The sequence below is a fragment of the Manacus candei genome, unplaced genomic scaffold, assembly GCF_025592945.1.
Source record: "Manacus candei isolate 608988 ecotype Guabito, Panama unplaced genomic scaffold, ASM2559294v1 h1tg000056l, whole genome shotgun sequence".
In the NCBI taxonomy this organism is placed as follows: domain Eukaryota; kingdom Metazoa; phylum Chordata; class Aves; order Passeriformes; family Pipridae; genus Manacus; species Manacus candei.
The window spans coordinates 11,224,462-11,250,184 of NW_026138104.1; the positions used below are offsets into that span (position 1 = coordinate 11,224,462).

Sequence of the window (25,723 nt, forward strand, 5' to 3'; positions counted from 1 at the left end):
TGCAGCTTCTGCTTCCCTAATAAACTGCCTTTATCTCAACCCATGAGTTTTCTACCTTTTGCCCTTCTGATTCTCTCCCCAATCTGGCTGGTGGGAGAGTGAGCGAGCAGCTGCGTGGGGCTTGACTTCTGGCTGGGGCTAAACCATGACACCACTGCTCCCACGTAAAGGATACAGAGGGCTCCAAATATTCCCTTGCTACTATCTATGCAGTGCATTAACAAGCTCAAAACACCTTACCAGAATCTCATAAACCTATACTCATCTTGAAAGCGCTTCATGACAGCAGTTTTGCTATATTTTTTATCAAATGAAGTTAAACCATCTGTAACTTCTGGGTAAACCTTAGGTATCTGAAGCCTCAAAGCAGGATATTACTATCAGTGGGCTTACACCAAAGAGGGCCTTCTATGAAAACATGGTCTTGCGTCCCAAAAGACCACAGGCATGCAGGTTGTGAAAATGAGCAGGATCACTACACATTTTCTCATACCTATTCTTCTACTAGCCAGAAATAGACTGACAGCCAGCAGCACCAGACCAGCATTTAGCTTCACTGCTGCATGGAATTGTTAGGTGCTGAAAAAGCAAAGCAGAATTAATTCTGTCCGTAACTACCTCTGAGAAAAGTGACTGGCAAAATGACCTCCCTTTCAGTCTCAGAACTCTTTAGAAAGAGGCAGATTAAAAAAAAAAAAAAAAAGAAGTATATGAGTATATTTAGGGAATGAGGCTTATGAAACAGACTTTCTGAAACTAAAAAATTTTTAAAAAAGAAGAGAGTAAAAAATTCCTTTTCAAGCCTTTTCTATTAGCATTCAGGCTAAATACTTTACTACTTCAACCTTCCCACTATCATCTTCATTCATAAACTTCTAACTAGCTGCAGGTTGATTAAAAAAAAATTCTGCTGGTGTGTGACAAGTTGAAAGTAGTACAACATGAAGGTTAAAAATTCAATGATTTTAATACAACCCCTTCTTGAGGTAATTTACCATTCATACTATTTTCATTCAATACGAGTTGTCATTTTACCAGCCCATTCTTACATAGTTCAATAATGATAAGGTTAGTTTTGAAGTGATTCTTTTATGTTAATGACATTCTCCACGTGTTGGGTCATACTTCAGGTTAAAGAACTGAAAATGTAAATGAATGCCCATTAGGGTGGGTAATAGCTGATCATTAACTTTATATTTTATTAGATCTGCCAGCCTTACTCACTCTAATTAAAGGACAGTGATTTCTTTTTATCCCCCCCCAACACTACAAATGTACTTTTCAAAGTTATACACATATATTTTTGTAACATAAATTTAGTGGGTTTATTTGTCTTTCTCCCTAAATTTTTTTCTAATTTATATTAGTACATTAATTAGCTGTCTTACAGAAAATTTTCATCGTAATTTAAGCAAACACTCAACCAATAGTCTTATTTTCGCATTTTAGAAAGGAAGAAAGCTACAGAATTTTGCGATCTGTTAATGTAAATGATGGGAAAAAGCCTAAAAAATAAAATTGATGAAGTTAGTTCTATTCTTTTAAAATCCTAAAATTATCTTCTACTACTTTAGTCACTTTCCGAAGGAATCAACCTATGTTGTTAATATTCCTTATGCAAAATAGTTTACTTACAAGTTTCCATGCCTTCATCATCATCATCTGCTACAGGTTTATCATAGGATTTGTCTATGGCAGCTCTGAAGCTTTCGTTGCAGCCTCGTCCTCGGATAATTCGCGGGCGCGGACGGTGGAAGGGAATGTCACCATTCAGAGTCACCTCAGCAACGGCTGTCTGCAGGCTTTCTAATGAGCTGGATTTCTTCAGACCTAATGAAGGCCCCACATCTCTGGTTGGGGAACCTTAGTGATTTAAGGGGGGGAAAAAATGTAATTAGAATTAGTATTGAGAACTGCATGCTTGATTATGCATATCCATCCTGAAAGTCTTTGGGGACACACTTAACATTATTCACATCGTCTCTCAATAATCTGTAGGGAATTCTCCACAGATTTGTTGGTCTCAGAAGTGAATGAGTATGTCAAGTCACAGTCAACGAAACAGACAACATTAGCAAAGTCTGGCTTTTCAAATCAGTGAAGAGAGACCAACATCCATTACTATTATTTTAAACAATTTAAATTATAAAGAAACCATGGGACTTTAAAAACATAGCTCATAAAAGCAACAGAGATGCATATCTAATGGAATTAAACAAAACTATTAATTATTTTTTGTTTGAGCAGAAAATTTCATCTGTACTAGCAACTGATGAACAGAGAGCTGATTATGGGCATGAATCCTACTGTGTTTAGAGTGAGAGTCTTGCAAAGTAGCCTGACTTCTGGCGTCAAAGAACACACTGTTTGAGTTTTAAAGACTTGCATCAAATTGCTAACAATTTCATAATTAAATGTTTCTAAGAAATATCAGTTGACTTGCTCAGATTTTGTGAAATTGCTTAAAATAATCTGTGGAAAGGACTCAATTGGACAAGCAATACCAGTTATCCGTCTGGAAAAGAAACACGCTCCTGGCAGTCACCATGTTGAAGTTTGGGCAGCATTACAGCTGGGGCTGAGGGCAGCTCTTATTGCTGCAGCATGTCCAGAGGAAACCCCAGGCAGTATTCTGCAAAAGCTTTTCTCTGGATTTTTCTTCTCAGGTTTGTGGACTAAATGTATAGCCTCTGCTCTTAGATACACTCTCACAGTGCAAATCACCTGACAATTGCACAAATTAGATCTCATATTAAAGTTAAAACTGGGAGAAATATTTCAAGGGGGGTAAAAAATCACTGCATTTATTTAAAGTGATTTTATTCAAAAGGGCAGTACAGTCTTGGCCAGATTTTGCATAGGATTTGGGACTGGAGAGCAAGATGAGGTGGTACAACATCACCATGGCTACATTTCCTGAAATTATGAGACCAGAGCCCTCTCTACCCCGAGGGAGCAGAACAGATAAATGTTGTGGCACCACAGCAGTCCACGTGGTGGGCTGTTACTCAGTTGACATCATTATCCTTATCTGAGAGAGGCACAGAAAGATAAATTTCACAGCCAGCCACCAATGAGAGACAGAGCTAAGACCTGAACCCTCAGATACACCAAACCTATGAACAGTACATTAGCAAGCATGGTGTTAAAGCACGGTGAATAAAAGTGTAATAAAGGAAAACTTTTCTTTAAGTATTTATCTCAGAATAATATAAAGTTCTGAAGTTGATCCCTATTCTGGTAGATATTAGGAGAGAGAAGAGGTGCAGTACCAGTCACTGCTCTTATGAAGGGTATGTGAAGTTACCTTAAAATGGGGAAAACTGCTACTACACTACTAAAACTATTCAGTATTGGTTGGGGAAGAAGAAGGTTACTGGCCCCACAGAAAGGATGCAGAATAGCAGCATGACAAGTCTTCTCCATGTAATTTGTTAACTCGGTACGAGATGGAGCAAAACAGCAAATGCCTTCATTTTCTATTCAGCTATGAAAAGTCTGAGAAATTACATTAAACTGAAATTCCTCAGAGCAAATAAATTAAAACAGCAGCTATCAAAGTATTCCCCTTCAGCTGACCTACTTATGAGATGAACTTGTAAACAGAAACAAACTAAAAATCCTCTCTCACAGGTCTACACAACTCCTGCAGTTTGATTCCCCCAGCAGTCCATAGACTTGCTGCTTGGACCCTTGGCCAAAAGTAAACACACCTCAACAAATGAGAACTTTTCTCTATGAATTCACATCTCCTAGAAGAAGCCACCCTTTCACTCACAGCCTGTAAGTGTTGGAGGGCTGAGGGTCATGAGGATGGTTGGGGCCAGAGTGCAATGGCCAGCCGGGATCAGGGAGGGTTGGTGGCTTCCCAGCTGTGCTAACAACCTGCAGTCCAGGGTCACCAAACTTCTGAACATGGGCTGAAGTCTAGGGGAAGCATTTCACATAACATTCTCTTTACCAATTAAAAGAACTCCAATTAAGACAGTTCCCTATAAAACTGTTCACTTTCTAGTTTATGCCAAATCCTGCTATTCTTGCACTACACAAGAAGTGCAGTACACAAGAAGTGAGACGTTATTTTGCTTTTTACTTTTCAAGACTGTATTTTTTTTAAAACAGTTCATGAGACAAAAAAAATGGATGCAACATTTTGAAGGAAAAAAGAGGAAACAGGACAATCATATATATCATAAACCAACTGTTTGACAGATCCTATTTCATATACAAAAGGAAAGAGTGTCCTCTTACATGGCAACTTACTGTAAACTTCCTTATTCCACATTCTGCTTTGCAACCTTCCAAATGAAATTATCATATATTCTTTTCTAATTACCGAGTGGCTTTTTTTCTAAACAGTAATTATAAAGAAGGCATTTATGTGCCCATTTATGTTCATAAAGGACATTAAGAAAAATTCCATTTACTGACACCCAATACAGATCTTTGTGAGAACCATATGTATGTAAGTTGTGCTTTCCCAAAGGAAAAGCTAGATTGGATATGAGCTAATGTTCAGTACTGTAAAACTAATAATCGATTACAGAAATGATAAGAATAATTATTGAACTTGGGTGGCCATGAACACAAATGTGAACAGGTTGCAGAATCTGAAAAGGAGAAATCTCCTTTCACAAGCAATTTAAGCACTGTGATCATAAAGCCATGTATATTTTAATATCTTATCTTCTATGGCTACTTCATAGCAAGTCTACTATTTTCAAAACATATAGTTAAGTTTCCCTGTAAATTGAGTGAAGAATTTATTACTAGAATGCGCCAGCCAGAAAGTGATTTGTTTACTGATAATCTGGTAAGAAAAAGCAAACTTTCTTCAAAATGGATTCTGTTTAAAATTTATGAGTCACATCAAAACCTTGTTTTCTAAATACAAAAATGTCAGCATTTTCTTCCAGCCTTTACAGTACTGGTGGTAATCATCAGAAATGTTATCTGCTGAGAATGACTTCTATTTTGACATCGGAATTTAAAGTAGGAAAAAAAACGAGCGGAAAAGACACATCTACCTAAAGCACATTTATATGACTGAGGATGAAAGGGATCCTTTTATCATTTTTAAAATTTGAATTTTATCAAAATTTCCCTTTCCAATGATTTTCTTAACAAATATATTTTGAGGTAGCTTCATCCCTCTGTAGCACAGGAGCCATCCTGCCACCGCATGCGTACTCCTCACACGCTCGGCCGTACGGTTCTGCTCTACACACCCCTGCCCATCTCTTAAGGGCTTTGTGACATGCTCACACCACTCTGCCAAGCACAGCCCCTGCCCACCACACATGCATCTCCACTCTCTATGTCCCCAGCTGGGGGACAAGGGTCAAGCCTTGTCCTCATGGCCATGCAGCCACCCATCCCCTGCTCATGCATGGCTGTGTGTGTCGGCTGTCACACGTAACTTCACAGCACCTACAGATCCAACGAGACATTTAACCCACAGACATCACATGGAGCCTATGTGCTGCTTCCCACTCCAAGTCCTTTGTCTCTCCCTTGCACTGATGCTGTTTAACGACTCATTGTGCCTCCACTTATCTCACCTTATGTGAATTATGTATACAGTGACACAAATCCGCTTGGGCCATTTGCAAAGGCAAAACTCATGGTGTCAAACGCTATATGATGTTTCCTCCAGTGAATAATTTTTGCCAATGAGGTAAATTTTTCATCAGCACATTCTTTTAAGTCATTTAAAATGACAATTTGTTTCCTTTCTGAAACATTACTTTTATGAACTATCAAGTAAATGCTACCTGCAACTGATGCCAAAATCTTCTCTGGATTTGATTTAGCCAGTTATCCAAAGGCATGAAGTCTACTTTCTAAACACTTTCTTGAAGGACATTAGCAGTCAGTCTATTTACTTACTAACATCTGCTCCATTACATTTGATAAATTCTTCCATTTCTAGTTCAATTCAGACACTAAGAGAGTAACACTTCATCTGGGGAGAGCAGGGGAGGAATAAAGCAAGAATGTGCATTAAAAACAGTTTAGTTTTGGTTCCATTTAATAAAACAGTTTACTTAAAAAGCACTGTGTGAAATAATAAATAAATAATTTAAATAAATGTTCTTTGACTTTTTTTCTTTTTTTTCTTTCATTTTCATAATGTGTACATGGACGAATAACCACCCAGAGCTATAGCATGCTTGGGACTCTATAAATGAGCCATGCTCAATTGCTACTGAATATACTTCTAACCTCTAGGATGAACTGTAAACACTGCAAGGATTAGGTAATTCAAATGAACTATAGAAAGAAAAATAATTAAAAAACTATTACAGTAACTAGGGTTGGTGAGTTCCAGGCTCTCCTTTTCAGCCAATACTATTAAGTCCAACTGTGACAGTAACAGAGTTTGTTTTTATCTTTTCGAAAGTAAATATATGTTGAAGTTTTCTGGCTTCTAGAGTTCATTAAAGCATAGTTCACCACACATTTGAAGCATTTTTTTCCCCAGAACCAGACAATTTTTAAGCCAAACTACAGTAAGTGGTTTGTTTAACAGCCACATCCATCTTCAGTAATGAGAGAAATCCGGTGTTTATATACAAAACCTGGTTAAAAGCACGCAAGATAAATAAAATAAAAGTACAGTGAAAGGTGTTTTTCCTTTTTTCCAGCCACTGAACTTTCTATGCAAAAATATGTAACTGCCTAGTCCAGATGGTATGGTCATGCTCTTTCACCCGTGTTGTCCGACTTTTTTCCTTTTTGGAATTTAATCCAGGTGTTACACGTAGAGAAAAACTACACTCAATTCATACCACCCTCTATTTGATACCACCAAAACCACTGTGCACTTTTAAAACCTAGGCATCATATTTTACTAAAACACACAGGTTTTATACCATTCTAATCACATCACATTCAAAGAGGCAGGTTAATAAGAAAATTAAAAATAATTTATAATAATTATGAGTTTGATCTTTAACTCCTCTCTATGTGAATAATGCTCAGGGGTGAAGGCAGTTCCTAAGCACTGATTATTACCACAACCATTAATACAATTCATACATTCACACTCTGATGGCTTTAATACTTCAAAACATTCATACATTTAATTTTGTGTACTCATTCTTAATCTGTAAAGCTGCAAGTCTGTGGCCATATTCTTCAACATTTTAAGAGTCAGAAGACTTAGCTGTTCAAATAAAAATTATAATTTTATCACTTGATTACTTACAGCTTTTCAGTATTCCTATTCATGTTATAAAGTCTGGTTAAACAGAGATGCAGTTGTGAATTAGTAATTGGAAATTCTGTATGGAATGCACTACTTCTTAAATCATGCTAAAATAAATAATATTTTCAGGTTAAAAAGGTGAATTGTTCCTAATTAGAGCTAAGTAATGTTATGGTGTCCTCTGGATCTAGCCTAATTAAAATAGCATTCCATAGGTCAAAAGCTAACTTATATTAATAAATCATAAAGTTTCATAATTGCAGTTGATGCATTATTTTAATTACTAATAAAAAATATGCCTTGAAAGCTATTTCTCATTATCATTTTGAGAAACATTACAATGAATGGTATACGGAAAAGATTCTATTTACATATTCTTTTGTTCTTTTACAAGGCTCAGATTTCAGCTCCAAAAGCAAATCAACTTGCACAAATAATCTTCAACTCAGCGCACAACATGTATCTGATGACCACTTAAGGCCAAGGCAGCAGTTTTCTAATTAAAATAATTGTTTTCAAGCACTGTGTTAGCACTGTAATAGCCAAACACTCGACTCTTCCAAATCATCTATTCCATGCATTTCAGTTTGAAGCTAGGAGGAGGTTTTCCAAGATTTTTTTTGAAAGGACAAAAAACTTCAAACAACTCCAAATATTTATGAGTTCAAAGTGTAGAAACAGGTGTCTGCCTACAGTCACATGCATGACCTTGTTGAATATAATACCCTAAATACTTGTCTCTATAGAAAATTCTCTTCTTCTCTACGACTTGATTATTCACAACAATAGAAAGCAGCCATGCAAGTACTGGAATATTCATGTTTTCATGCAATTTGACTGGCAGTTCTGTAATTGTGGTAAGCTGCTTTGACCAAGGTTTCTATAGCAACAGCCTTACTGTCAATTCTTACCTGTTTTCTGGTCATCCATTGTACTGAGCTTAGTCTCGTCAGCTACTGTTAAAAGGTAAATGCATAACGGTTAGCCCAGTTAGTGCCCATGCCCCACATGCATCCAACATTCCTCCTGTTTTGCCTTTTCTTTTTCAAGTTAGGGGACCTTAGAAATGTCACACTTCATGCAAATAAACTGCAACAGTAAGCAAACATTCTGGGCAGAAATGGCAGCAAACTAGTAACCTTCATGCAATGTCAGTCATGTTCACATCACAGGCAGGTACAATATGTTATTTACACGTTAGCACATTGCAACTAGTCAAGACAAGTAATACCACCAACCTTACTGTACCCTGAGGAAGTTGGTGAATTAAGGATTGTAGGTAAGACATTCACAACTATTGTAAAGTAGTGAATTGCACTATAATTGCATTATATCTTATTATTCTAAGTAGAGAATTTTGTGTGTTTAAACAATCAAAACTCACTGTTTAAGGTTACTAGAGTCCACAAATCAGAATCTAAATTCAATAGCAGAAAAATAGATAGGCTCGTTAGCACTTACTTATTCTCATTTGGTTTATGAGTTAAAATGATTACTGATTGCCTGTCTCAGCTGTGGCTACTTTATAGGGCTTCTGATACAAATATTAAAACTTGGATCTCAAATAGACGTCAGACTTGCTCCATTTTCTAATTCTGAATTCATCTACAAATTGAGAGAGTCTGAAGGACCTTTAAGGTTAACTGCATTATAACAATGAACTGAGAATAAACCTGGCTACACAGAACCACATTGAGGTACAGTTTTACCCACTTATTCTAAATGGATCGGTAAAATGCACTTTTCACCTCCATTTTAATAAATACTGTTTATTATGTTTATGTATAACCATATATCCAGAAGGCTACAACGTTTGAATGTATGGACACTTACAAACAACAAACAATACACAGGTCACTTAGGCATTTAAGTTAGCATTTTTCTTCCCACAAGTAGACATTATGTGCAGTAGTACTGCATACACACAATGTGTTTGGAATTACAAAATCTATATACTTACAACATGAAAATCAGGTTCAAATAAAAAAAATTGAAAAAATATCACTCACTACCTAGATCCATGCTTTTGGATTTTCGTGTTTTAACAAACTCCAACTGACTGGCATCTGAAAATTGCTTTGTACGCTTTTCTGACATGCTCTGGCGTCCAAAACCCTCTCGCTGGAAGGCAAGCACTGGATCAACATCTGGACTAAGAGTGCTGTAGGAAGGGAAAAAAATCATGCGAACATTTATCAAGATCACGCAACCTTTCACTCTTCAGAGAAAAGCATTTATTTAGCACGTGACTTCTACCAATGAAAAAGTGTACAGTTTCAAATAAACCACTGCAAGTATTCAGTTACACACACGATGGATTTGTTTTACTTCATCAAGCAATTCTAGTTAAAAAGTATCAAGAATTTCACTTAAGAGCTTAATGAAAGATATACATATCTGGTGCACTATACATATACTATCAGAACATAAAGCCCAACATAGGAATAATTTGAGGAAGAATAAAACAGTTCCTTTTGATTCCTGAGAAACAAATATATTCTATTGATAGAAAATTATGAGATTTTTCTTCTCAAAAAATGTTTTCAGTAAAGCATAAATAGAATCTGTCCTGCCTGAAGCCCACAAAGGTTTAAACTTCTTCATTTAAAGACTCTGCATTAAAATTTCTCTCCATATGTGAAATTGCTTGTAAATTTTTCACAGTTTTGCTTGCTTTTAACCTGGCTATGACAGACAACCATATATTTACTCATTGCTTCCCTACAGAAAAAGTGTTCACCACAGTGGATCCACTATTAAATCATAAATGAGGGTAACTGTTCTGAGTTTTGGGTTCTTCTGAAGGTGTGACCTTGGCTGAGTGAGTCAGGTCTTCAGTGAGCTTCATCAGAAGCATGCCAAAGGTAGATTTATTAACGTTGGTCAAACACTGGCAGAATCATGAATGCAAGTAAAATTTGGTATGCAAGCTAAACCTTAGGCTTGCAATGTGTCACCACAGCCACAGCACATGTTAAGAACAATTTTAAAAAAAAAAAGCAAGATTGCTTATTGTTAATAAACAGTAGGAAAGAAAACACACAAAGATCTTCTGACTCCTGGAAAAGGGGAGAGTATTTAAATTTCTACTTCAGCTGGCACAAAAAGAAATCAAAAGCATAAAATACTGAAAAATGAGTATTTTGCACCATTGTTATCTATCCTATAAGAAAATGATCCCTCAAAATCCTCCCTTTGATTGTTGTTGTACTTTAAGATACAAAAAAGCTAAGCATTTTGTCACTGAGATCTCTAAGCAGATCTCTAAATGCCATTCAAAATATTGTGTACACACATTGTACTGTTTGGCAGCATACATTTTTTACTGTAAGGGGTAAGTATAATATACATCTCATTCCTAGTGAGAAACAGGCAAATAGTGAATTTCTGCAGAAACTAACTTATAGTTTTAAATTCTGTAACATGTGTATGTTTTTGTAGGCCACGTACTATAATTTACAAAAGCATCTTTGATCAAGAAACAGCTGGGTATTAGGCACAACAGTAAATAGAGGTAAGAAAAAGTGTCCAAAGGCATGAAGTACAATAAAGGACAAAAATCACTATCCACATTATCAGGCAGCTGAGAAGAAATTCAGTCTAGTAATGGCAGATTTACAAATAATAATATATGTGCATGTGACAAGCACATAATACTTCAGTGTGAGCAGGATCAGAGCTTATATGAATAAAGCCAATGTCAAGTGCCTTTTGACTTTAATGTTTCTGGCTCAGGCTCATAATGTTTTACATTTAATTACTGCAACTATTTCAGAGATGTCTGCACAATTTAGCAACATTTTGAAGCATATGCTTAAAAGCTTTGATGAATCAGAGACCAAACTCAAAAATAACTATTTAGTCTTCACATTCACTCCCACAAAATAGGGAAAAAATTACCTCCACATCATAGAAAGATAAAATTGTCAAGGCCAATATACTATTCTAGCATTTACAGCAATGCAACACATAGTTGAATAAGAACAACCTAAGTCTGAAATGTCCTCTAAAGTGACTCAAACTGAACTCACAGGGTTTCAACACCTTTCATAATCAGATTATAATTGACTTTCCCAAGGCCACACAGAAGTTTCTGGCTCACTGCTACTCAGCCCTGTCTCTGAAGGTCAGAAAAATGTGGTTTTACTAAGTGAGAATTAGCAGAGTTCACGTTTGTTAAAGATGACCAGCTTCATCTAGCCAAACAAAATGTATCCTGTGACACTTTCTTCAAAAAGGATGAATTTCTAAAACTATTTCTCTTGGCTGTATGCTTCTTTTTTTCATATGAGCTTGCTTTGATCCACCTGTATAAAGCTTCTAATAGAGCTGAATATCATTTCCATGTAAACACACCACACACATATATATTGAACTTGAAGTCCTAAGAACAGACTAAAACTCCAAAGTCAAATATAACTTGAAAAGGACACCACAGATCCCTGAGAGAGCAGTGGGCCTGGACACAGCATCAGTGACTGGGAATGTGGGAGACTGGATTCCAGCATTGCCACTGACACCACCTTTAGGGACTTTCTGCTTCCTTGATTTGCCCTTCTCATACTCCCCCTTCCACACACACTTACTAGGGGAATTATTATTCCATGTTTACATAGTATCCTGCACACTAAAGGTGCTACTTAGCACTTTTATCTGAGCCCTATGCAGAGTTATCAATTTTCATGTCCTGTTTTACTTCTATTATTAATTACCCACAAGCATGTTTTAGTAATTAAGGAAGAAGCAGATCATAGGAGTCTGAATGCATGTATATTGTCTAAAAGTATTCAAAAGTCCCCATGAAGAGTCACAACTGCAAAAGCCAATGAGCACAGAGGAGGAACTAATGCCCCTAAAATGCCTCATTTTAATATTTTTCAACTACATCAATAAAAGACAGAAGGTGAATTTAGTGCAAGTCATTAAGCAATGCCAAATGCAATTTACTATATTCTAGCACACTTAACAAATAAGATTTCTGGAATGACAGCTGATCCTTAAAAGAATGTAACCGTCTTCTGACCCTCAATGTTATTAAAATTCCACTTATTAATCCTGTCTTATTGCCCCTTTGTTTTCATAACATTTTCATCAAGGATTAGGGAGATATTGTGAGGCTGGAAAAGCTTACATTTTCTTCTGTGATTCAGAACAGCTGCCATTCTTGTTTGGATAACCCTTCATCCATATTCTTAGTTTTACCCTTTGTGCCTTCCAGCAAAATCATACAATGCACCTTCATTTTACAAGTCTTCCTTCATCCATTAGCAACAGGAAATTAATGCAACACTCTAATTCTAGTGCTATTTACTTTTTTTTTTACAGATAGAATACATTAGATAGTTAAGTATGGCACTGATCTACTCTTTTAAGTGTCATTGTATCTGAAGACCTTTACAGTTTCTCATAGACATGCTTAAGTTTTTTGAGCATGATCAATTCCCCAATATCTAATCCCTATTTTTTTAACTGTTACTTTCATTTACAAAGAAGTATATGAATAGCAAGACACACTGCAGAAATCAATATAAAAGCATCTGCACGTTTCAAATGGGCTTTTACTTTATGTTATAGGTTTTGGCTCATATTTAGCTAAAAAACCCACCCTCAGCAATAAGGTATTACGTATAAGCTTCGATACTATTCTATTTAAATGTCTCAGATTCTCAGCTCTAAAAGGTTTTGCAAAAGACAAATGGACTTTTCATGGGCCCAAATTACAGGTACGACTTGTCCATGAGAAGAACTGCAACATTAAAAAAAAAAAAAAGGCAAATGAAGATGAAAGAATTACCTTTTAAGGAATTATTAAAACAGTGCTTAAAATATGGAACTCAATTCCTGGATATAAGATGAAATAAACTAGTATAAAGTAAAGAAGCAGCTGACAGGTGCATATCAGCTGGCAGGTGCTATTGCTGTTTTATTAAGATATTGCTGACATACTCATAACAGGCTCAAGAGACAAGAAAAATAAGAAAATTCATATACTTCACACCATTCGTGGTAATTATCTAGCTTCAAGAAGTGGCAGTGTACAGGGGTGGGCTTTTATTTTGCTATTAATATAGATAATTACAGGACTTGTAAATTAAATCTTAGATCTGTATTAATTGTACTAACTAACCAATAAACAGTATTTCTTTGCCAGAAACCTAAGCAAGTAAAAAATGGAGCTCATTACATTTCTCATTAAGACTCTTTTATTAAAATATATTAATGTAATGGAAGAGTTAACCTAAGATTCACAAAAATTATTTTTATTATGGATTAAACATATAAAGTTACTATCCATAGTTTTAAATGTGCAGCTACTACTTTCCAAATATTTAAATGTAGAGCTATTACAGTACAGTCTTTGCAAATCATATAACAATATGACTAGTATTTCTTCACACACAATGAAGAAAACTAGTTCTTTTTACACAAGCATTAACACTAAAGCAAAACAAAGACCTGCTTTGACCTCTAAGAAGGTTTTAAAAGTACTGTACATTATTAGGAAAAGCAATGAAGTATGCAGAAGTATTGAAAAGCTCTTAGAGATATAATGCAATGTAAGAATAAAATTTTTGTTTTATAGACTTAGAAATATTTACAGTGAGGTTTAAACTCAAGTGTTTAAAATTTTGCAAAGTTTCTTTTACAAAAGCTAGCTCAGTTGGTAATTAAATCAATATTAAATCATCAAATTAACACAGCTATATACTGATTTTGTCTTAGTAACATTTTCACAAATATGCTTTAATACAGCACAACACTGCAACCAGAAGTATTTGTGAAGACTTCCTTCCTGAAGCAGGGACAATTACCAGTTTGAAAATAGTAAAATCCAAATGTGAGGAAAAAACCCTAATATTAGCAATAACCAAAAATGTAACTAAAGGAAAGGATGCAATCACAGCTGTCTCTTTTTTCCTTCCACCAAATCATGCTCTTACCAGTCTGTTGACTCATTAATTGCAGCTTTAGCCCATCCACCAGTATCAACAGTGCCAAACCCAACATCATCATGGGAGCTGGATGATGACTGGTCAGATAGATGAGGAGGAAGGACCGACAGCCTGTCATCTTCAATAATGACAGTGTCATCTTGAGGCATGTTCACTGTTGGAGACAGCTGATATTTACCTGAGAAAAAAAGAGAAAACCCCCCAAAACTAAATATTGGCAGAGAGTGCAGAGAATGCCTTGAAAAATATATAATCACAGCTGATAAAAGGTCATGTCAAACTGCAGTGCAACCAATGAGTGACACAATGCAGACAATAAAATTAACTATGTCTCAGTTTATACTTATCTTCCTATACAGAGGTCTGAAAAGTAATGCACACCAGTTGTATCTGTGGCCTACTGGAAGAAGACTATAGTGTCACAGAAGGGTTGAAATTTGGAAGGGACCTCTCATCCATCTCAACCCTTCCCGCTCAAGCAGAGACACCTCCAGCCAGTGTCCCAGGACCCCAATCAAATTGCTTTTGAATACTTCTCCTCCACCGCCTCCCAGGCTACTCTGTGCCAGTGCGTGGTCACCCTTTACAGTAAAAAATTTTTTCCTCATGTTCAGAGGGAACCTCACATGTTTCTGTCTGTGCCTATTGTCTCAGATCCTGCCTGAGGAACTGCTGAAAGTAACTCCCCCAAAGGACAGCAGTTCCTCTTGCATCACATCGTTTGGTAGTAACGAAGAATGAGTTCAACAAGGATTAGCAGAGCTCATCACTTCTCCTGGTTAGTCTTGCCCTCATGAAATTAGAAACTGTTCAACTGCTGCTGGGAAGTCAATACATGCAAAATTTTGAAAAAAATTTCCAAATTCTATTACCACCAAATTCAAATAAGTTTTAACACTGTTGCTAAAATGCTTAAACTAGAACCATCACATACAGGAAAGGGACATAATAAAGACTCTATGTTAGTCTTTGCTCAGTGTCAGACTTCATTGAGTTAATTTCTGAGTAGAAGTTAAAAGATTATATAATCTTACTAAAACAATTAGTAAAATTGTCACATCTCATGAGGAGAAACACACTAGCTTAAATCAACCATTAATCTGACAATAAACTGTAAATTATCCTAAAACTATGATGCACCAGAGTAATATATTGAAAAACTTCTATTTCCATAACCTAAATTGCTTCTATGGACACATCAATTATTTCCACCCTCTCCTTTTCCTATAGATATGGAAAAATTGTGTAGAATTAGGGGAAAACAATTATTCTCCTTTTCTGGAAAGGTTTCAGTTACCATCACTACCTTTGCATGCAATTATTAAAAAACAAATGAAAAAACCCAAACTTTATGTTTAAAGAGCTAACTAAAATCCTCACTGCACTAGATAATACATATTGCACAGTTTTCCAAAGAGGGGAAAATTTGTTTCAAAAAAGATCATTAAAGAAGGCTGAAGAAGTGGCTGGAAGAAAAAGGTACTGCACAGTGAACGTCTCATCATTGTCAAACTGAAACAAAAGTATGCAGTTTGCATAACAGCTGATTCTGCCCAGTAATAGCTCCTTTGATGGACAGGTTAATGTTTAGCCTGGTAATGTACTTCTTTCCAAACATAATGCCTACAAGACTGTTAACTCTGTAGTTAATAACGTCTCCAAAGAATTGATTGTGAAAAGGTATAACCTTATGGCATTCGGCAGATTGAACTTCCCATTTGAGAGGCTACAGTAATTCAGTAACATTTTTAACTTTTCACTACCCTTCTTTATTTCTGACAAGGGTGAAGGCTGACGTTTTAATAGTTGCTTTGGAATTTAGGAGAAAACCCATCTGACGTGCCTATGCTTTTCATTGCACATGAAGCTAAAAACAGGTGAAAGGCTTCACCTCCAGCAGATGGTTAGACAAACCTCAGCAATGGACTCAATACATCCTTTGTAGAGAACTCAGCTGAAGTGGACAGAAAATACCCCTGGAGAATTAATTCTGCGAGTGTTGTGAGAAATGTTACAAGGAAACATCAAAGAAACTTCAAACCCAGTAATCATCAGTATATTTGACTGATCTACAAATCTAAGGCACTGCTCGAGCTGTCTACAAACCTCTTCAAGACGATAATTTTCCCTCAGGCTAGAAAAGTGCTATAAAATTTAGACTCTGAATACATTTCAAGTCCAGTTTTGCATATATTAATTCAATTTCAGTGAGGTAATCTGTAGTAATATAAAGTATTTTGGACAGTGTACTGAGCAAGGGAAAACATTCTCCCTTTCAAGTGTGTCTCATCTTAGGGCAACAATGTTCAAATTTCTTGGACAAGTTACCAATCTAAAGAAGCATAGCAGACCACACCAAACTATGGTGTAAGAAGGGTTCCCATCTCCCTGTGCAAAAAAAGAAGTCTCAGAGCTCCAGTAGCAAATGGCTAGTCTCCAGGTCCATAAGGATTTTTACCTTGGAAGTTAAAATATGCCAAATGGCAACACTTCAAACCTATTACATACCTATAATAGACCAGAAGATAGTCTGGACCTGAATTAAACCACCAATATAAAGCACTCCAAAAAACCCTGAGCATACACAGGCCTATTCAAGAAGAACTAAACTGCTCTGGGTCCTTTCAAATCTTGAAATTCTCTGAAGTTTAGCTAATAGGTTTGCTGGGATAACTTGGCTCCCATACTGCCACTGCATTACCATGAACTGTATCTGGCTTGATCCCTGTGGTTTTACTACTGCTTTCTTTTTAAAGTATGATCTACAAGATCTGTTGAACAGTCTCACTATATGTTCAAAACCCAGTATTCCTTTATGAATATCTCATGAGCGTTTTGATACTGTGGGATTCAGACCAATTGTTCAACAGATGCCTGGGGAACATCTAAGGACAAGAATTTTTCCACTATATCCAGGCCTTGCATCTGTCAACTGTTGTATCTGAGCATCGCATTCTGATGAGATTCCTGGCCAAGGAATTACATTCTAATTGTAAAGGGTTATTTTCATTTCAATGACACACACACTCTAACTAAATTTTTGTCAGTAGTGCTTCCCCCTGATTCTATCCTTAAGATAGCGATTATTTATGTAGAGAACAAAGTATTTCCTGTTGTGTAGGAGCCATCAAATTTCTGGGAGATCCTTCAGGATGAAAGGCAGATTCAGTGCAAGCAATTGTTATTCTGTGCACCCCCTGATAACTAACTTCTGTTTAGTCACCGTTAGCAACAAAACCCACCGCGTTCATAAAAAAAATATAAGCAACTAGAAGAAAGAGATGAAAGAGGACTTTGTACTAAGCTGTTTGTTGTATAAGAATAATTTATTATAGACAGGAGCTACGTGTTTGTGTATTGCAAAATTCACGAGCATAATGCATGATATACAAGAAAGGTGTATCAAAAGAAGAGACTTGAATTTTTAATTATAGTCAAGCAAACCAGTATAACATAGTTGTTATTCTGAATGTGCTAACAGCATGCAACCTGAAAATATTAAAATAAACAAACATAAGAGTTTATTACAGCCATCTAATTCTTAAAAGACCTAATTTGTATAAATAAAAAAGCCTCATCAAAATCAAAAATATTATTCCCTGAATACAGAAAGTTATATCTTTTCTCCATCAGTAATTTTCAGAGAAATATTATAAAATGAAAAAGCATAAGAAAATCCATAATAGCAATAATCATCTAGAAAAGGAGATCAACATGAGAATCATCAGAAACATTAAAAGATTCACGTAGTCTTTTTGCAGTAAGCAAATATTATTTTACATAATTTAAATCACATTGTAAAATTGGTATTTTATTCCTACTCTCACAGCAAGGCTCTGACAACCAGTTCTTGCTGCCAGTTATGGATTGAAAGAGTAAGGAAATTGTCTTAAACACCTTTCCTGAAAATTACATTAGTGTATTTAAAAGAAACAAAACTCTCTTAAAAGCTTCCTTCCAACTTTAAGCAATGACTAAAAACAGCAGGTATTTTCTAGACTTTGAGATTATTGCTTTTGAATAGGAAGGACTCAAATCCATCAATTTTATCCAATAGCAAAAGCAGCAGAAAGACCTACTCCTTCACCCATGAAACAAGCTGTGACTTCCTCACTAATAAGTACTGAGAGTACTAAAAGTTTACATAGTGAAGCTCATTGAGGGGTAAATAAAAAGACATCAGATGATTCACAGAGCCCTTAAGTCAGAGGGCTTCTTGATATGGGGAGAGCACTCAAGGGAACCAGCACTGCATAAAGTACTCCTTTTTGGCTTGTTTTCATGGTCAGGGCTTGCATGGGAAGGTACAGACCTCCTGTCTTCCTCAGCCAGATTGTTCTTAGGAGTAATCCTCACTTTTAGGTCAATTTTCAAGAGAGGAAAAAACTCTGGAAGTGTCATGTAACATAAACATGCTCAAGAAAATAAAAAAAGTTCTGAGTTTTACCTTATTATCAATGCTAAAAGGACAGGAATTCCACTACGTAATAAATGATTGGGTCTTACAAATGTTAGCTATTCTGAAACAAGCAACTGAACTTATCTCTTGCAACAGGCTTTCTGTCATCTTTCTGGCACTGCAAGAAAACTTGCATGCAATAATAACACAAAAGGTTGTGAACACTGCAGTTTTAACTTAGTGGCACTGATTAATTCAGAAAAATTAGTCTATTAGAAAACTGACAGCTCCCTAAAAACTGGATTTATACATGACAGCTCTGTGAAGCTGCAGAAGGGAAAAGCCCAGTTAGTTCTGGCAAGACTACTTTTCAGTTACACTGCACTAGATCACATTTACTATGGGTTTCAGGCAAAATTTGATTTTCCATGTGCTTCCACTAAAGCATCAATGGATTTAAGTTGCAACCAACCAATTTTCTACATAGTTCCTGGTTCCTGAAAACAATACAGAAAAATGATGATTCACAGGACATCAAAACTTGAACTTCAGGTTATAAAAAACTTAGAAAATGCAGGATGAATTTTTTTTCTCCTATGTTCACAGTGCAGAGGTATTCTAAAAGCATAGGATTTCAAAAGCTTTGGAAAGACTTTTTTTTCTTTTGTTGCAACATCAGTTACTGGCTACTGCTAAAGAGATGATACCAGACTGATGAACTATTAGTTCGATTTGGCATGGCAAGTTCTGTGTTCCTTTGATGTGGAAGTAAACTGCATTGCTGACACACATGCACACAGACTCGCTGAGTTTCTTCTCCCATCAATGGACAAGGTGTTTAAGCGATAACTTGTTAACGCTTATATGAGCTCTGTGTGTAAATCCGCTGCAGCACTGATGGGAAAAGCAGAAGGTAGCGCTTTACAAATGTTTTATCTAAAGCCTTGACAACACAAGAACTAGTTCTTTCTATGGTAGTGCTAAAGACTCCAAATTATTTTATCACTCCTTAAATTTGTTGACAAATAAATAGGTTTTTTTCTAAATGTTTCTCTTTAAGAGCATATGACTTTGGGTGACAAGGTTTCACGCTTCCTTGATTTTCATGTACACAATTTTTCTTCCAATCTGCACAAAATGAAATGCAATAGAACAGAATATTTGTTTCCAATTATTGTTGCCCAAACACAAAAAAAAAAAAAAAAAGGACAGAACACTTAATGAAATAAATACCTAAAGACCTAAAGAGCAAACTTGTGGATTTTAAGAGACTTCAGCAGCAATCTTATTCTGTTAGCACGAAGAAAATGCAAACCCCAAAATACAAAAATTAAAAAAAAAAGAAACCCCAAAACAGGGTGAAAAATACACACAAACTGTTGACTGGAAAAAGTCTAAGTGGTAGACTTTAAATTTTCTGAGTCTGAAAATCAACCTAAAGCAATTAAAAACTAAGTTCAGCCTTGCTTCATATCAAGTCTATAGAAGCATTTTCTAATATATTCTGTGTATGTAAGACACTAAGAAAACTCCCAGATTTAATGGTCATATCTTCTGTTTAAAACTTGCAACTCAAGCAAGCAATCGCTGCATCTTCTGTCAGGTGCTATTTTCATCAAACCGCTTCTTGTGCTTAAATTTGAAAATCCTTTCAAACTAATCCCATCCTAGTCAGTAAACCCAGCCACTCCCGTGGCAAGGCAAGTCTTTATTACCTAGCTCTGTATATCAGAAGTTGAATTGCTGCAGAGCAACCTCTAATAACCTCATTATCCACTGGGACCACGCAGATGGTATGGCACAGTATCTACACAAGGGATGCTTAAAATTAGTTATGAGGCTTTAAAATTGGTGTCCTGCAAAGCAAAAATTCAAACAAATTAATGAAATGCCCTAATAAGCATAAATGGATGCAGGTTTGCCTTATTTATTTTTGTATTTTAGTAGGACTGAAACAGAGGAGAAGAAATGCTGGAAAAAAACTATAAATTCCCATGAGTCACTGACTTCAATGCAACTGAAGACTCAACAAGGAGCCTAGACCAACCAATAATTTATTGTCCCAAAGCAGACATTGAAAAACCACGTTAAATACTACTGCTATTCGTTCTATCACCTGCCACAGGATATGAAACTCACTTTAGAATTCCACTTTCTTTCTCACATTAACTATCCAGAAGGCTTGTGTGGAACAATTTAAAAGCATGTTTTAAGTTGGTCATTGCAACCTATGTGTTCCCTGATTCCCACATAATGCATTTATTTCCCTTCAATGAATCACAGAGAGGAATAAAAACATGCCCTGCTTAGCAGAGCTGCTTTGACTCACCCATTATCCTACTCAATGCCACGTTCTTTGTGGGCGATTCGCTGAGACCCTCGATCCCGCCGTAGAGGGAGTGGGAAATCCTCCGCTCCCGGTCATCCAGCAGAGTCTCTATGGGCAGCTCTGGCCCGGAGGGGCTCCCAGGTGATTCCAACTGCACAGAGAGGGAAAAATTAGCACCCGGGGTCCACTTAGCCGCATGGGGGAACTGTAACAAATTGCCTAAGGGCTAGACCTGTCTGAGTACCAAATGAGGTAGAACTTCTCACCCCGGACAAAGATAATTTGCAATGACAGCTCTGCTTAATGACCAAGTTTCTAACCCCTTTACATTGCACCCCCCATGGTGCCCTGTCAAATTTCAAATCCTTCAGCAAAAAATTGGTGAAAAAAAAAAACATTTTATTTTGGTTGGACAATTTCTTAAACAGACAGTTTGGGCTGTTTTCAATACCATCGGCAGACAGCTGAGCCACTTTCCCCACGCTGACAGCTGGACACATCAAGGTTCCTGTCAGAAGCATGGAACAGGAACTCCTATTTGGAATTGGGCTGCTGGTGCCAAAGAGACGCAGCTCACTTTCAAATGCAATCATCATGGAAACCCTAGGAAACCCCACCACTCATATTAGTAACCAATGCAGAAACAAAGTTTTGTAGTTAGGAGGGAAAGAAAAACAAAAAGTTGTCAGACTTCACTGTAACCTTTCTTTTTCTTCTTGAATTCTTTGCTCTGTCCTTCGTGCCTGCAGAGTAGACATCTCACATGCTTCATTCAGCTTGGATGTTTCCCTGATCCCTGACTGCAGCATCCAAAGAGTAGACATGGCAAGCTGGGGTGCCCTCCACCCTAGTCCTCAAACCTCTGGAACTGCCAGATCCCTGCCCACCACAACTGCAGCCAGACTCTCCAGGGCATCACAAGACAAGTGAGGTATGTGGTGGAAGAAGGAATGGAGATGGGCTGCTTGGCCACGTGCACAGGGAAGAACGCTGTATGTACAGCCGCCTGCCTGCCCCACCTCTCTCCTTCAGAAGACTTCCCTGAATGACTTCCCAGCTCAGCCTTTGCTTGCTGAAGCTGGTCATCCCGTCTTCCTACATATACCTCTCAGATGTCTCAGAAACAGAAGAAAAAGTCAAGTTTTCCTTAGTGAGCCCCAGAGAATGAGAGCTCAGAGGAAAGCAGCACCCATGTGAGGCAAAGAAAACGATTTGATATCATCTAGCTGGGTATAGCCACCCCATCAGGCACAGGCAGCTCCTGGGAATAAGGAGAACTAGCACCTGTGCACTCACAGGTCAGTGTGGATGCCCAGTCTGCCAGGACCCAGTTGCTCCCTGCAGAGACAAGAGACTCCCCACGCTGTGGCCCAGTCCTCCCACCATGCAGCCTTCCTGCCCCTAAAGCTCTCAGTTCACCTGGGCTCCAGCAGCCTGCTGGGCTCTCAGTAATGCTACCAAGGTGCTTCACTGAGACCATTAAACCAATTCACCTAAATATTGTGAACTGAATTCAGCGACATAAAAAATAAGCAAATATTATAAAAACACATGTATTTTGCAGGAAAGTAATATGAACTCACACATCAAAGCATTAGCTCTTCTCACCAACACACATATTGAAGCACATAGTTAAATTTTGAAATCAATGTCCTAACACAAATCCCATGGCATTTATTTCATATGTATTGAAATACAGCGGGGACCAGACACTGCAAGAAACTGAGCACATTGCAAACTATTTGAAGCCACTGGGAATTTTTATTCCAAGTACTAGTCTCCAAATGAGCACGAGAGGAGTAGTTCATAGTTCTAGGAATTACAGTAACAAGCAACATGTTTGTTGGTTGTTTTTTTTTCCTTCTTGAAACAGCTGCCCATTATTAATCAGTCCACCCGCAATTCCCAGATGACTAAGAAATGTATGCTATGAAAAACTTTAAAAAATCTGCTTCAAGGGCTACAAAGCTTTCGGCTACAGCCTCCACAGCAAAGGCTTTGAATTCAGCCTGATGGACTGACGACTTGTGACATCCGGGCGCTGGCGTGACGCCCGGTACACGGAGGGGTGGAGGTTTGCGGAACGCCACATTACAGTCGAGGAGACGGCGACTGGGAGGTCGCAGACTCTGTAAAAATTATTATTTCTGTTTCAAAGCCATCATCTCTTTAATATAAATGAGATATTTAATGAAGTTCCAAATTGTAGACTTATCTCTCCCAGTTTGATAAGCACTGGGGAGATTTACAGCATCAGAGGGTCAACACAATTACAATTGGAGGCACGTCAAGCTGCAGGAGAATAATAAACTTGCAGTGCAAGTGAATTAGACTCAATAAGGTTTAAATTGTGAAATGAGGATTTGTTCTATTAGTTTTTTTAAATTGCAGATTACAACTGACAGCTTTACTGAAAAGTAAATTAAACAATATTTGTAGCCTCTGTTATAAAGGAATCTAAGGCAAAGTTGAAGAGAAATGTTAAATTCTGAAACACACTAAGAAAAAAGAGCATAGCAACATTAAACTGCATGAGAGTTTAAACTTGCATGATACAGGTATTAAATTATGAACTAACCTTTATTTCACTGCCTTTAAATAAGGTGTGAAACTATCAAAGTGCTTTGGGATTTATTTTCCCAGTGCTATATTGATGACTTTATGTAAAAAGTGTCCAGCTTCTAGTGAGCCATATCGCACAGTCCTTTATGTGACAACCCATCAACTTTCAAACTCATTTGTGGAAAGATCTCAGGAGATTTTCAGAAAGATACTGATAAGAAGATCACTCTGAATCAGAGAAATACATAGAAATTCACTCCTGGTAATAAAGTACAGGGTAGATAAAAGAAATAGAATGAGTGTTGTCTTTAGATGGCCGTGTTTTGTGAAATGGATCACATATTTTAAAATTTCCACGGGGAAAACTTTTTCCATTTCAAATTAGCATCTCAAAAGATGACTTAAACAAATGAATCAACAGCCAACTACACAAATATTTTACTGAAGTTACATGCCTTTTATAAAATAACAAAAATTGCACAACTGGCTTTCATAAAAAAAAAAAAAAGTCTTTTCCTTACCTTGTTAACAGAAAGTTTGTGTAAGAAAAAAAACATAGAATTTGGAAACTGTGTTGTGGGCAAGACAAAGAGACCAACATCCAAAGCAACATTGCAGTTCAAATAGACTTGTTCTTCCTGATGCATTTCTAATAAAGAGCATGAATTATACATTCTAGTTCCTTCTCTTAGGCAGTTTCAGTGCTATCAGGTATAATTTAATATGATTAACTGATAAAAGAGTAGGTAATATAAACAAAGGTGTACAAATTCCTGACTTATTAAGGGCTTAGCAATAAAAGAAATCCAGGCAGCAACTGCCTCCCATCAATAGCTGCCCCTAGCTGGAACACTCCTTGGTGTGACAGTTCAGAGTCAGAGACCAACTGAGGTTGGACGAAACCACTGGAGATTATCTAGTCCAAACTCTTGCTCAAAGCAAGGTCAGCAAGGGCAAGCTGTGCCAGTGTTTCACATCTAAGAAGAAAATTCTTTTCCTATGTATATAGAAATTTCCTGTATTTCTATTTGTTCCTGTTGCTTCTTGTCATGGTACTGGGCAGCCCTGAGAAGAATCTTGATCGGTCTTTCTTCTTACGCTCATCAGGTATTAATAGACACTGACTGGTAAGAGCCCCCTGACCCTTCTTCTCTCTAGACTGAAAAGAGAGAGTTCTCTCTCTGGATCCTAGCACTGATCTATAATAAATTATCATATTCCAAAAAATGCAATAAAACCTCCCATGCTACAGATTCCCTGTAGCTCCTTTTCTCTCCATTCTCTTAAAATAAAAATAGAAACAAGATTTTATTTTTTTTTAAAGAAAAAGGGTCTCTACCCTGGCCCTTTGTCATTCAGATAAGAACCAGCTGTTTGCTAAAGCACTGTCTGTACTAACTAGCCCAGCTGCTGTTTATCTAGATGATAAAAGGAGAAATAATACATTCCTTTTTACTTAAACACTACCATCCATCCTATCTGAAATTATGCACATAAATATGAAAAAAAGTTTATGCACAAGAAGACTGCCAAAATATTCAAAACATAAACAAACTTTTTTTTTTCAAAGAAACAAGAATCAGACTCCCTTTTTCCTTCAGAAAGTAAATTATCCAAATATAGGCATGCAAGCATTACGGTTTTTAAAGACGCCAGTATACAAATTTGCTACATATTACACTGCATCTAGGGTACTGAAGCTCTTTCTGCCACACAGAATTATTTTCCAGGCTCTCTTTTTTTCCTTTCTTATCTGTGTACTGTGGTTAAGATGTCCAAAATGTTTCACCTTCCTTTTAAAACAGAGATACTTTTAAAATACTACTACCAATATTAAATACTGTTTTCTTTGTTACCACCCACGTTGGGATGCTGCTTGAGAAACAGGCTTTGCCAGATGCTAAAATGTAGGTAAATAGTCAGTAAAAGGGTCAGGTTTGACTTACAGGGACAGTCCTGCACTGGCATATGTAAATTTAGTACAGTGTTTATAAGAAATACTGCATTCTTCTTCTGGCAATGTTAAAAAGCAAGCAGAAGACAAAAAAATGCTTTCAGAATGGTATGACAAAGCCCCCACAACTTTGCAAAATGTAGTTAGTGGTAGGTTACTGGGAGGAATCTGGGCCAAGATGGAGCTTGTGAGTTGATACAAGGACAGAAAACGGATAAAGGAGAAAAAGGTAAGTCAAAATAAATGGGTACAGACAGAAGGGTGGAACAGAAGACACAAAATACTACAAAACAGAAATCCATGTACACATTTTCTT

The 25,723-nt window shown here is 36.9% G+C and overlaps 1 protein-coding gene across 14 annotated transcripts in view; it reads right to left on the bottom strand.

Annotated features, from left to right (window-relative positions):
- The window catches only part of PARD3 (par-3 family cell polarity regulator), a 451,505-nt gene that overhangs the window by 145,143 nt on the left and 280,639 nt on the right, over positions 1 to 25,723 (bottom strand). For 9 of the 14 annotated variants that reach the window (XM_051802291.1, XM_051802288.1, XM_051802296.1 and 6 more), the window contains 5 exons: positions 20,892 to 21,042; positions 14,152 to 14,341; positions 9,220 to 9,371; positions 8,122 to 8,166; positions 1,636 to 1,863 (listed from right to left, as the gene is read on the bottom strand). In XM_051802291.1, coding sequence (XP_051658251.1) covers positions 1,636 to 1,863; positions 8,122 to 8,166; positions 9,220 to 9,371; positions 14,152 to 14,341; positions 20,892 to 21,042 — 766 coding nt within the window. The remainder of the gene's footprint in view (positions 1 to 1,635; positions 1,864 to 8,121; positions 8,167 to 9,219; positions 9,372 to 14,151; positions 14,342 to 20,891; positions 21,043 to 25,723) is intronic. The other 5 variants (XM_051802289.1, XM_051802283.1, XM_051802292.1 and 2 more) reach the window with 3 other exon arrangements.